Source organism: Lagenorhynchus albirostris, chromosome 8 (assembly GCF_949774975.1).
Source record: "Lagenorhynchus albirostris chromosome 8, mLagAlb1.1, whole genome shotgun sequence".
Classification (NCBI taxonomy): domain Eukaryota; kingdom Metazoa; phylum Chordata; class Mammalia; order Artiodactyla; family Delphinidae; genus Lagenorhynchus; species Lagenorhynchus albirostris.
Window position 1 is genome coordinate 75,875,765 of NC_083102.1, and position 13,081 is coordinate 75,888,845.

Sequence of the window (13,081 nt, forward strand, 5' to 3'; positions counted from 1 at the left end):
GTACACTTTGAATGGGTGGACTGTGTGGTGTGTGAATTGTCTCAATGCTATTATTAAAAACAAGAAAAAAATGGAAAAGGTACCTCCTCGTCTGTTGCCTCCTTCTGTTACAATACTATCTGCTTACTCAGTCACATTTAACAGCTTCCTTTCTTTCTAAATCCAGTTACCAATTCATATTAATTTTATCTCCAAAACATTTTCTGCATTTATCCCATCTTTTTAAAAAAATTTTTTTTAATTGAAGTATAGTTGATTTACAATGTTGTGTTACTTTCTGATGTACAGCAAACTGATTCAGTTATACATATATATATATATTCTTTTTCAGATTCTTTTCCATTAGAGTTTACTATAAGATACTGAATATAGTTCCCTGTGCTATACAGTAGGACCTTATTGTTTATTTTATGTAGAGTGTCCCATATTTTAAAGTCCCAACCTCTTACTTCTTTACTGGATTACTGCAAATTTTAATACATCTCTTTTCAGGCTCCAACTCACTAAGATTCAGAATCTGACCAATCTATGTTACACTTCTAATATGTATCTTATGTTTCTAAATAAAATTTCCTAATGCATAGGAGTGGCCTAATCACTCAATTCACTCACACATGCACACCCACACACTTCTGCTTTGTACTAAGCAGAGGGAATTTAAAAAAATAGACCTGGTAAGTAGTCTCTTAGAGCTCCATCTGCATGTGAAAACACAGAAATAAATAACTTCAATACAATTTAATAATCAATATAATAAAGATAAATATGAGGCATACAGAGAGTCTAAAGGAGTCTAAGTCCTTGGGCCATGAAGAGAAGAAAGAGAATGGGAAATCATGAAATAGGACATAAAATAGGAAGTAGTGACCTTGTGGTGACCTATGAACAGAAACAAAGCACGAGGAGGAATTCTTACTTAAAAGTGGACAAGGCAGGAGAAGCTAATCCAAACAGAAAGCATGAGCACATGAAAAGATCACAGATAACATGTTAGAACTGCAAGCAAAAATGGGGTAGGAGTGTAGGACGCACAGGGAGGAAGAGCAGGACAAGGCTGAAGGGACAGGCGAAGGTCAAATCCAGACTGTCACTAAAAAACTGGGACTCTATTCTAGACCCAAAGAAACCATTCAAGAATTAAGCCAAAGTGAGATAAAATCAAACTTGAATTTTAAAGTCACAGGATGGATGACTGTAGAGCATGTAGGGAAGCAAGAAAACCACCTGAGAAGTTGAATCAACAGAGAGTTAAAAATCTGAACAACACTTTGATTTTTTTTTTTTTTTTTTTTTTTGCGGTATGCGGGCCTCTCACCGTTGTGGTCTCTCCCATTGTGGAGCACAGGCTCCGGACGCGCAGGCCCAGCGGCCATGGCTCACGGGCCTAGCCACTCCACGGCATGTGGGATCCCCCCAGACCGGGGCACGAACCCGTGTCCCCTGCATCAGCAGGCGGACTCTCAACCACTGCGCCACCAGGGAAGCCCTGATTTATTTTTTTAAAAGAAATCAGAAATCCGAATTTTTGTGTGAATTCAACCAGAAATCCATGTTTCTGTGAATTCTCCTGATTTTAAAATAGTAATGTAAATTCTCTGTTATCCAAGCAAAACAGGCCACAGGCTGAATTCAGCCCACAGATCACATGTTTGTGGGAGAGTGGCTTTCAGTAATAAAATTATTAGATCAGGCTTGTTAATTGTATGTCAAATTTGGAAATTTTAAAATATAGCTGGAACGTACAGAAAGATTATCCAAGACACAAAAGCAAAACACCTAAAAGATGGATAATTCTGCCTACATCAAAATTAACAATGTCTGTTCAATTACCAAATAAATTTGTTAAATGGAAGAAAATGTTTGCAATCTGTAAAACTGATAAATGATCAGTGCCCAGAAACATAATTACTACAAATCAATAAGAATAAAAAAAGAGCCAATAGAAAAACAGGCAAGCCTACCTCAAGAAACAAGAAAAATCTCAAGTAAACAATCTAACCTTACACCTAAAGGAACTAAAGAAAGGAGAACAAACAAAACCCAAAGTTAGCAGAAGGAAAGAAATCATAAAGATCAGAGCAGAAATAAATGAAATAAAAAAAAACAATAGCAAAGATCAATAAAACTAAAAGCTGGTATTTCAGAAGATAAACAAAATTGATAAACCTTTAGCCAGACTCATCAAGAAACAGAGGGAGAGGACTCAAATCAATAATATTAAAAATGAAAAAGGAGAAGTTACAACAGACACCACAGAAATACAAAGCATCCTAAGAGACTACTACAAGCAACTTTATGCCAATAAAATGGACAACCTTGAAGAAATGGACAAATTCTTAAAAAGATATAACCTTCCAAGACTGAACCAGGAAGAAACAGAAAATATGAACAGACCTATCACAAGTAATGAAATTGAAACTGTGATTAAAAATCTTCCAACAGAGCTTCCCTGGTAGCGCAGTGGTTTAGAGCCCACCTGCCGATGCAGGGGACACGGGTTCGTGCCCCGGTCCGGGAAGATCCCACATGCCGCGGAGCGGCTGGGCCCGTGAGCCATGGCCGCTGAGCCTGCGCTTCCGGAGCCTGTGCTCCGCAACAGGAGAGGCCACAACAGTGAGAGGCCCGCATACCGAAAAAAAAAAAAAAAACTTCCAACAAACAAAACTCCAGGACCTGATGACTTCACAAGTGAATTCTATCAAACATTTAGAGAAGAGCTAAAACCCATCCTTCTCAAACTCTTCCAAAAAATTGCAGATGAAAGAACACTCCCAAACTCATTCTATGAGGCCACCATCACCCTGATACCAAAACCAGACAAAGATACTACAAAAAAAAGAAAATTACAGACCAATACCACTGATGAATATAGATGCCAAAATCCTCAACAAAATACTAGCAAACAGAATCCAACAACACATTGAAAGGATCATATACCATGATCGAGTGGGATTTATCCCAGGGATGCAAGGATTCTTCAATATACGCAAATCAATCAATGTGATACACCATATTAGCAAACTGAACAATAAAAACCATATGATCATCTCAATAGATGCAGAAAAAGCTTCTGACAAAATTCAACACCCATTTATGATAAAAACTCTCCAGAAAGTGGGCATAGAGGGAACCTACCTCAACATAATAAAGGCCATATACGACAAACCCACAGCAAACATCATTCTCAATGGTGAAAAACTGAAAGCATTTCCTCTAAGATCAGGAACAAGACAAGGATGTCCACTCTCACCACTATTATTCAACATAGTTTTGGAAGTCCTAGCCATTGCAATCAGAGAAGAAAAAGAAATAAAAGGAATACAAATTGGAAAAGAGGAAGTAAAAGTGTCACTGTTTGCAGATGACATGATACTATACATAGAGAATCCTAAAACTGCCACCAGAAAACTACTAGAGCTAAACAATGAATCTGGTAACGTTGCAGGATACAAAATTAATGCACAGAAATCTCTTGCATTCCTATACACTAATGATGAAAAATCTGAAAGAGTAATTATGGAAAAACTCCCATTTACCATTGCAACAAACTGAATAAAATACCTAGGAATAAACCTACCTAGGGAGACAAAAGACCTGTATGCAGAAAACTGTAAGACACTGATGAAAGAAATTAAAGATGATACCAAGAGCTGGAGAGATATACCACATTCTTGGATTGGAAGAATCAATATTGTGAAAATGACTATACTACCGAAAGCAATCTACAGATTCAATGCAATCCCTATCAAATTACCAATGGCATTTTTTACGGAACTAGAACAATAAATCTTAAAATTTGTATGGAGACACGAAAAACCCCAAATAGCCAAAGCAGTTTTGAGGGGAAGAAAGAAGCTGGAGGAATCAGACTCTCTGACTTCAGACTATACTACAAAGCTACAGTAATCAAGACAATATGGTACTGGCACAAAAACAGAAACATAGATCAATGGAACAGGATAGAAAGCCCAGAGATAAACCCATGCACCTATGGTCAACTAATCTATGACAAAGGAGGCAAGGATATACAGTGGAGAAAAGACAGTCTCTTCAATAAGTGGTGCTGGGAAAACTGGACAGCTACATGTAAAAGATTGAAATTAGAACCCTCCCTAACACCATACACAAAAATAAACTAAAAATGGATTCGAGACCTAAATGTAAGACCGGACACTATAAAACTCTTAGATGAAAACATAGGAAGAACACTCTGATATAAATTACAGCAAGATTTTTTTGATCCACCTCCTGGAGTCATGGAAATAAAAACAAAAATAAACAAATGGGATCTAATGAAACTTCAAAGCTTTTGCACAGCAAAGGAAACCATAAAACAGACAAAAAGACAACCCTCAGAATGGGAGAAAATATTTGCAAACGAATCCACAAAGGATTAGTCTCCAAAATATATAAACAGCTCATGCAGCTCAATATTAAAGAAACAAACAACCCAATCCAAAAATGGGCAGAAGACCTAAATAGACATTTCTCCAAAGAAGACATACAGATGGCCAAGAAGCACATGAAAAGCTGCTCAACATCACTAATTATTAGAGAAATGCAAATCAAACTACAATGAGGTATCACCTCACACCAGTTAGAATGGGCACCATCAGAAAATCTACAAACAACAAATGCTGGAGAGGGTGTGGACCAAAGGGGACCCTCTTGCACTGTTGGTGGGAATGTAAATTGATATAGCCACTATGGAGAACAGTATGGAGGTTCCTTAAAAATCTAAAAATAGAATTACCATATGATCCAGCAATCCCACTACTGGGCATATACCCAGAGAAAACCATAATTCAAAAAGACACATGCACCCCAATGCAGCACTATTTACAATAGTCAAGTCATGGAAGCAACCTAAATGCCCATCTACAGATGAATGGAAAAAGAAGTTGTGGTACATCTATACAATGGAATATTACTCAGCCATAAAAAGGAACAAAATTGAGTCATTTGTTGAGATGTGGATGGATCTAGAGACTGTCATAGAGAGTAAAGTAAATCAGAAAGGGAAAAACAAATATCGTATATTAACACATGTATGTGGAACCTAGAAAAATGGTACAGATGAACCGGTTTGCAGGGCAGAAGTTGAGACACAGATTTAGAGAACAAACGTATGGACACCAAGGGGGGAAAACTGCGGTGGGGTGGGGATGGTGGTGGTGGTGTGATGAATTGGGCAATTGGGATTGACATTAGTATACACTGATGTGTATAAAACTGATGGCTAATAAGAACCTGCAGTATAAACAGACAAACAAACAAAAGAACTAATGCTAAACTTTCTTTGGGTTATTTGTATGGAAATATGTTAATATAAATGTTTCAGACATTACATGAAATTTCTAAAAATCTTATATGTTCTGGTATAATATTATAAGGCATAATTCTAGTTATTACTTGAAAATGTATATCTCAGAAATAACTAAATTTCCTTGTCAACTGCATTATTATGAACTTTCATCAAATCTTTAACTGTGGTCATTTTTAAGTCTTTTGTCATTTACAGACAGTTCTGGGTGTACTCTGATGCTTTTGCAAAAATGTTCCTATAAAAGGGTTTCATCTTCAAGGAATTCATGGAAAAGACTCTGACAAGTACAGGTTTCTGGTTACTGACTACACTGCTGAACTGAATCAATAGGCATTTTCAGAACTCTAATGGAAAACTGATGAATTATAAAAGTGCTAACAAAAGATCAAGACAAAAAAAATAATTACATGGGACTGAGTGAACTGATGACGATGATTATAATTTTTGTGACTTTCTGTTTGAATTAAAAAAAAATCCCACAAGGACTCAGAAGCAAAAAATATACAAATCAATTTTCACTGCAAAGTAAAGGAGCTGTTACAGTGGAGGATTACTGGACTGAATGTCAATATTATGACGTAGTATGAGTGTGTTTCATGTTTGGTAATTGCAATCATTGTTGCTTTTGTTGTGTTCATCCATTTACAATGCTTGATGTCAGTTTATTTATCTCTTGTAAAAATAAAATACAGTGTGTGAGTGTGTGTGTGTGTGTGTGTGTGTGTGTGTGTGCGCATGTGTGAAAAAAATGAGGTTTCGTAAATTCTCTCTTAAATTTTCTTTTACTAACTGCTAGTATATAGAAATATTAATTTTTATATGAAGACGTCATACCCAGCTTGCTAAAGTCACTTATTAATTCTAATTCTATAGATCATTTTAGATTCTTTAATTATCTGGAAATAAAGTGTTATTTCTTTTTTTCTATCTTTAAAAAAAAAAAAGAAAAATAGGCAAGGGACTTCCCTGGTGGCACACTGGCTAAGAATCTACCTGCCAATGCAGGAGACACAGATTCAATCCCTGGTCCAGGAAGATCCCACATGCCATGGAGCAAATAAGCCCATGCGCCACAACTACTGAGCTTGCGAGCCACAACGACTGAGCCCACATGCCACAACTACTGAGACCACACACCACAACTACTGAAGCCTGAACGCCTAGAGCCTATGCTCTGCAACAAGAGAAGCTACCACAATGAGAAGCCCATGCACCACAATGAAGAGTAGCCCCCGCTCGCTGCAACTAGAGAAAGCCTGCATGCAGCAACGAAGACCCAATGCAGCCAAAACTTAATTTTAAACAGTACACAAAAAGTACAATCCGTATGGTAAAAGATTGATAAATTCGACTACATTCAAATGTAGAGCTTCTGCTGACCAAAAAGATACTTTGAAACCCATGAAAAGCTCATATCCAGAATGTATAAGGAACTCCTACAACACGCCTAGTGTTGAACACACGAGTTCAAGCGCTTATTAGCACAACTACTTTGGAAAGCTGGCACAACCACTGAGGCTGAACATACACATACACTATGACTCCCCAAGTCCTCTCCTGAGTGTAATCAGACAGAAGTGCATGCATGTATACATCAAAGACTTGTACGGGAATTTTCACAGCAGCATTTTTTGTACTAATAAAAACTGCAAGCAAGCTAAGTGATTATCCTTGAGAAGGAACAAAAGCCCAGTAACTGGGAAGTGGTATAAGGGGGATTTCTGGAGTAATGGAAACGTTCTGTATCTTGACCTGCGTGGTGGCTGCATGAGTAATTAGCTATGTACTTCTGTATGTGCTTGTGTACATGTCTGTAATACTCAATAAAAATAATTTAAAATATATATACCTTCATATAATTCAACATTTAGAAGACAATCTAGAAAATCTGAACAACTGATTGTACTGATATATTAACATGCTAATGAATCCTTGATTAACTTTTTAGAATAAGCAAGTCATTAGGTGTGATAATGGTAATGCATATTTATGTTTTTAAGACTTCTTATATCTTAGAGAGTCATACTATTTATAGTGAAAGGATATTATGTCTGAGATTTTCTTTAACATAATCCATGGGGGAGTGATGGGAGGGGCACAGCAGGTATAGTTGAAATGAGGCTATGAATTTATAATTGTTGAAGTTAGGAGTTAATAACTGTTGAAGCTGGGTGTGAGTACATGGAGGAGCTTCATTATATAATTCCTGCTACCTCTGGAAATTTTCCATAACACTAACTTTAAAAATATAAACATATGCAGCACTATTTACAATAGCCAGGTCATGGAAGCAACCTAAATGTCCATCAGCAGATGAATGGATAAAGAAGATGTGGTACATATATACAATGGACTATTACTCAGCCATAAAAAGGAACAAAAATGGATCATTTGTAGAGACGTGGGTGGACCTAGAAAGTGTCATAAAGAGTGAAGTAAGTCAGAAAGAGAAAAATATCGTATATTAACGCATATATGTGGAATCTAGAAAAATGGTACAGATGAACTGGTTTGCAGGGCAGAAATAGAGACACAGATGTAGCCAACAAATGTATAGACAGACACCAAGGGGAGAAGGGGCGGATGGGATGAATTGGGAGGCTGGAATTGACATATATACACTAATATGTATGAAATAGGTAACTAATGAGAACCTGCTGTATAGCACAGGGAACTTCACTTCGCTGTACAGTAGAAACCAACACAACATTGTAAAACAACTATACCCAGGACTTCCCTGGTGTTGCAGTGGTTAAGAATCTGCCTGCCAATGCAGCGGACACGGGTTCGAGCCCTGGTCCGGGAAGATCCCATATGCCATGGAGCAACTAAGCCCATGCACCACAACTACCGAGCCTGCGCTCTAGAGCCCGGGAGCCACAACTACCGAGCCCACGCGCCACAACTACTGAAGCCCACACGCCTCGAGCCTGTGCTCCGCAACAAGAGAAGCCACCGCAATGAAAAGCCCATGCACCACAACAAGAGTAGCCCCCGCTCGCCACAACTAGAGAAAAGCCCACTCGCAGCAATAAAGACCCAATGCAGACAAAAATAAATAAATTTATTAAAGAAAAAACAAAAAACATACAAAATAATACTCTCTGTATACACTATTATATGTACATACTATTTGTATATATGTAATATATACTACATATAAAATATACATGTATGTTCTTTTTTTAAAATCTGTATGTGCATACAAATTCACTGCAACAGATCTGGAAGGGTAGAATACACCAAGCTAGCAACAGTGATTAATTTGGGGACAGGGAATGAGATGAGTAATATTTGTAATGTTTATCTTTTCTCCAAGGAGAATATATTTATATACATCCAGTAAAATTTAAAGTTAATTTAAATTAAAAATAAAATAAAAATAGATTTTTTAAAATTAGCATATATACAATTCTTATTTCTCACCTTACCGTCACCCTTTAAAAAGGTAATTTTGAACATCTATTTTTTAACCTAAGCAAAATCTTAAGACCTAATGAGACTCAAGAAAGTAGTTTGAGGGACTTCCCTCGTGGTCCAGTGGTAAAGAATCCGCCTTCCAATGCAGGGGAGGCAGATTCGATGCCTGGGCGGAACTAAGATCCCGCATGCCACGGGGCAACTACTGAGCCCACGCGCTGCAACTAGAGAGCCCGCATGCCACGAACTACAGAGCCCACATGCTCGGGAGCCCAGGCGCCACAACTAGAGAGAGAAAACCCACACACCACAACTAGAGAGAAGCCCCTATGCCACAACTAGAGAGAAGCTCATGCACCGCAATGAAGATCCCACGTGCCGCAACTAAGACCAGACACAGCCAAAAATTAAAAATAAATAAATAAATAAAATTTAAAAAGAATGTAGTCTGAGGGATGAGGGACTGCCCTGGTGGTCCAGTGGTTGAGAATCCTCCTTCCAACGCAGAGGACGCGGATTCGATCCCTGGTCCAAGAACTAAGATCCCACATGCCACGGGGCAACTAAGCCTGCGCACCGCAACTACTGAGCCCACGTACTCTGGAGCCCACGTGCCACAACTAGAGAGAAGCTCGCACGCCACAACAAAAGATCCTGCATGCTGCAATGAAGATCCCGTCTGCCACAACTAAGACCCGAAGCAGCCAAAAATAAATAAATAAAATAAATTTAAAATATACAGAGATTTAAAAAAAAAGAAAGTAGTGTGAAAACCTGAGAATCTCTGGTGGGGTCATCAAACATCCTTCATGCATTACATCGAACACAAAAACTCGGCCTCGACACATCACTGCAATGTGACTTGGGCAATGCCCTTCACTCTCTGGAAAAAGAAAAAGAAAATAGAAGACTCAACTCTCTCAAAGTTAAGCAAGAGTAAAGCTGCATATTTATATCCAACAGAAAAAAAAATTCCTCCAATATTTTATCTATCATACATTCATCAAATATGTCACATGAATAAAAATACTTTAATAAGGTGATCAAATTTCAGTTATTATGTCATAAATACATGTTCCTGAAACCCGTCCATGTAAAACATCTAGAAATCCACGGAGGTTTCAAATATTTGTATACCTTAAGAATTATACAAATTCCGTATTGTTGCAGGACTTTCTAGTTTTATTTATGGATAGGATGGGAAGAGAAAAGGGTCGCAGAGAAATCCTGGAGGAGAGCTATTTGAGTTATGTTTCTTTTGGGGTTTTTCTTTTTCTTTTTTTAACATCTTTATTGGAGTATATCTGCTTTAAAATGGTGTGCTAGTTTCTGCTTTATAACAAAGTGAATCAGCTATACATATACATATATCCCCATATCTCCTCCCTCTTGCGTCTCCCTCCCACACCCTCCCTCCCTATCCCACCCCTCTAGATGGTCACAAAGCACTGAGCTGATCTCCCTGTGCTATGAAGCTGCTTCCCACTAGCTATCTATTTTACATTTGGTAGTATGTGTAAGTCCATGCCATTCTCTCACTTCATCCCAGCTTACCCACGCCCCTCCCTGTGTCCTCAAGTCCATTCTCTACGTCTGCGTCTTTATTCCTGTCCTGCTTGGGGATTATTTTAATGTTTATTGATCATCACATAATTTAACTGCAATAGTATCTAGCTGTGATTTCTCAATAAAATAGTTTTCAGCAGAATAAGGACACTGTATGCCTGGGTGGCAAGCAGAAAGCATTTTGCCCAATCTGTAGCATTACTTAAGGCTCTGATGACACCTGGTAAGCCACTGATAATTGATTCTGTGACTCATTTGGTACATCTTAATTCCCCAAGAACTATTTACTTTTGAGATTTTTTTTGAGACTATCCTGATTTAGTCCCATTTTTCAAGTACTAGTCCCTTTGAGAAGGGTCTTCCTATAAGATCTCTGCTCCTTCCCTCTCAAAAAAGAAAGAGGAGGAAGAAAGTTAGGAAAGACATATACTGCCACTGGAAGTAAATTTATTGGTTGACATTACGTACAAGGAACTGTGCTAAATGTTTTACACAGATTATCTAATGAAATCTATTCATCAGCTAAGAGGAAGAGCCATTTCCTGATAGCACTATTATTTTTTCTCTTATATCCTATTTCCTCAAGTCCTTGTAGGTGAGGTATGTATTTCCTTTGTCCCTCATGGCTATTTCCAAACCATTTCTTCTTTCTTCCCCTTCAAAAACCTCCACACCCTTTTACATTTACCACCACTACCTTTTATTGCTGTCCTCTATTACCTAAAATTTCAGGCTGCAAAAGAAAAAATAAAATAAACCTGATGCCAAGTTAATCAATAAATATTTGGGAAGAGGATGACAGAAGGGTGCTGCCACAGGATGAGCATAAGAGGGGATATTTGAGCAGAGAAATGAAGCAAAGGTGTGAATACAGAAATACCTGCAGGAAGAGAGTTCCAGGTAGAGGAAACAGCAAGTACAAGGGCATTAGGACAAAAATGAGCTGGTCTGCTTAAAGGGCAACAAGGTCAGTGCAGCTACAGCAGAGAGAAATGGGTAGAATGGTAGAAAAAATTGGGGCCAGACCATATTGGCCTTAGAAAGGGCTTGCAATTTGAAGTATGATGGAAAAGAAGCCAATGGAAGGTTTTAAGCAGGATAGTAATAATGTCACCTAATTAATACTTTACAAAGGGCACTCTAGCTGCCATATGGAGAAGAGATTTTAAGAGGGAAGAAAATATACAGCAAGATCAGTTAGGAGGTAACTGAAGTGGTCCAGGTGAGAACCACCTAAGTGAGAGTTGATGGTGGCTTTGACTGGGGTGTGACACTTGAAGGAAGCAAGAGGTCAATTTTTTCTTTTTAAGAAGGGAGATACTACAAATTGGTACAACCCGCTAAAGAGGGAAAACTGTTAATGCAGCACAGAGAGAAAGGATAATGCAGAAGCAAGGTCCGTGATTAAACAAGAGGTGGTGGAGCCCAGGGCACCTTACAGAAGGGTTATCCTTAGGAGTCAGAACAGTTCCACACTCTTAAAAAGAGAAGACAAAGTATATGAATATGCAGTAGTGTACTGCAAGGAGGTTACAGAATGGGCCAATATTTGAATGAATGTTTCTATGACTGCTGTAATAAATTACCACTAACTTAGTGGTAAATCACCACTAGCAACACAAATTTATTGTCTTACAGGTCTGGGGACCGAAGTCTGAAATGTGGCTCACTGGGCTAAAATGAGGGTGTCACCAAGTCTGTGTTCCTTCTGGAGGCTCTAGGGGAGAATCTGCTTCCTTTGCTTTTTCAGCCTCTAGAGGCTGCCCACATTCCTTGGCTCAGGGCCCCATTCCTCCATTTTTTTTTTTTTTTTTTGGCTGCCCCACACGGCTTGCAGGGTTTTAGTTCCCCGATCAGTGATCGAACCTGGACCCTGGCAGTGAAAGTGCTGAGTCCTAACCACTGGACCGCCAGGGAATTCCCTCCATTCCTTCATCTTCAGAGCTATCAAGAGAGGATCATGACTTTCTCATGCTTGCATCCCTTTGGTTCTCTCCTCTGCCTCTTTCTTCACTTGTAAGAATTCTTATGATTACTCTGGGCGCACCTGAATAATCCAGGATAATCTCCCTATCTCAAGGTCAACTGATTAGCAAACTCAATCTCATCTGCAACCCAATTCCCCTTTACCATTTAAGGTAACACATTCAGTTGGTTCCAAGGATTAGGAAGTGGACATATTTGGGGGTCATTACTCTGCCTATCAGATAGGTTGGCAACTTTGGTGATAGAAACATTGCTTTACATTTGTTGAGAAATAAAAGAGCTCATTGGCTGAGAATAAAGAAGGAGAAAGGCATGAAACAGTCTTCTCTGGAAGTGAGAGAAGAGCTTGACAAAAGAATACAGCAAGGCAGTGCTTTCCGTCCACTTGAGGTTTGACTGAGAAAAGTTAAGTGATGTTTTGTGGTTTCCTTTGGCCAAGTGAATTGCTAGGGTAGGTGTCTTGAATATGTGGAGGAAAGACAGAAGACTGAAATTTAAAGTGCTGAGGCGGGGGTGGAGTGGGGAGGGAGGGAGCAGGTGAGCAAAGGTTTGAATGTATACGTAAGGAGTGGTGACAGGAAAGAACCACAGAGAGGTGTGAAGATGTGGCCACGGGGAGGGAGAAATGAAACAGCGAAGAACTGCAGAGTAACTGAATTTTAAGTCAAGATGTGGTCAAAGAAATGGCTGAGGTGGACCGAAAGGAAGTGAGTTGTGAAAAGAAGGTGGAGGTCAGAGTGAGATGCCTACAACCACACTGCTGGAGGTGAGAGAGTTTTCGAT

General features: G+C 38.8%; 1 protein-coding gene across 7 annotated transcripts in view; it reads right to left on the reverse strand.

Moving 5' to 3' along the window:
* The window catches only part of CROT (carnitine O-octanoyltransferase), a 61,990-nt gene that overhangs the window by 37,761 nt on the left and 11,148 nt on the right, over positions 1-13,081 (reverse strand). For all 7 annotated transcript variants that reach the window (XR_009542014.1, XR_009542016.1, XR_009542015.1 and 4 more), the window contains exon 7: positions 9,521-9,629. Coding sequence is in view for 4 of the 7 variants with exons in the window: in XM_060157187.1 (XP_060013170.1) it covers positions 9,521-9,629 (109 nt within the window). In the remaining 3 variants the exon portion in view is untranslated. The remainder of the gene's footprint in view (positions 1-9,520; positions 9,630-13,081) is intronic.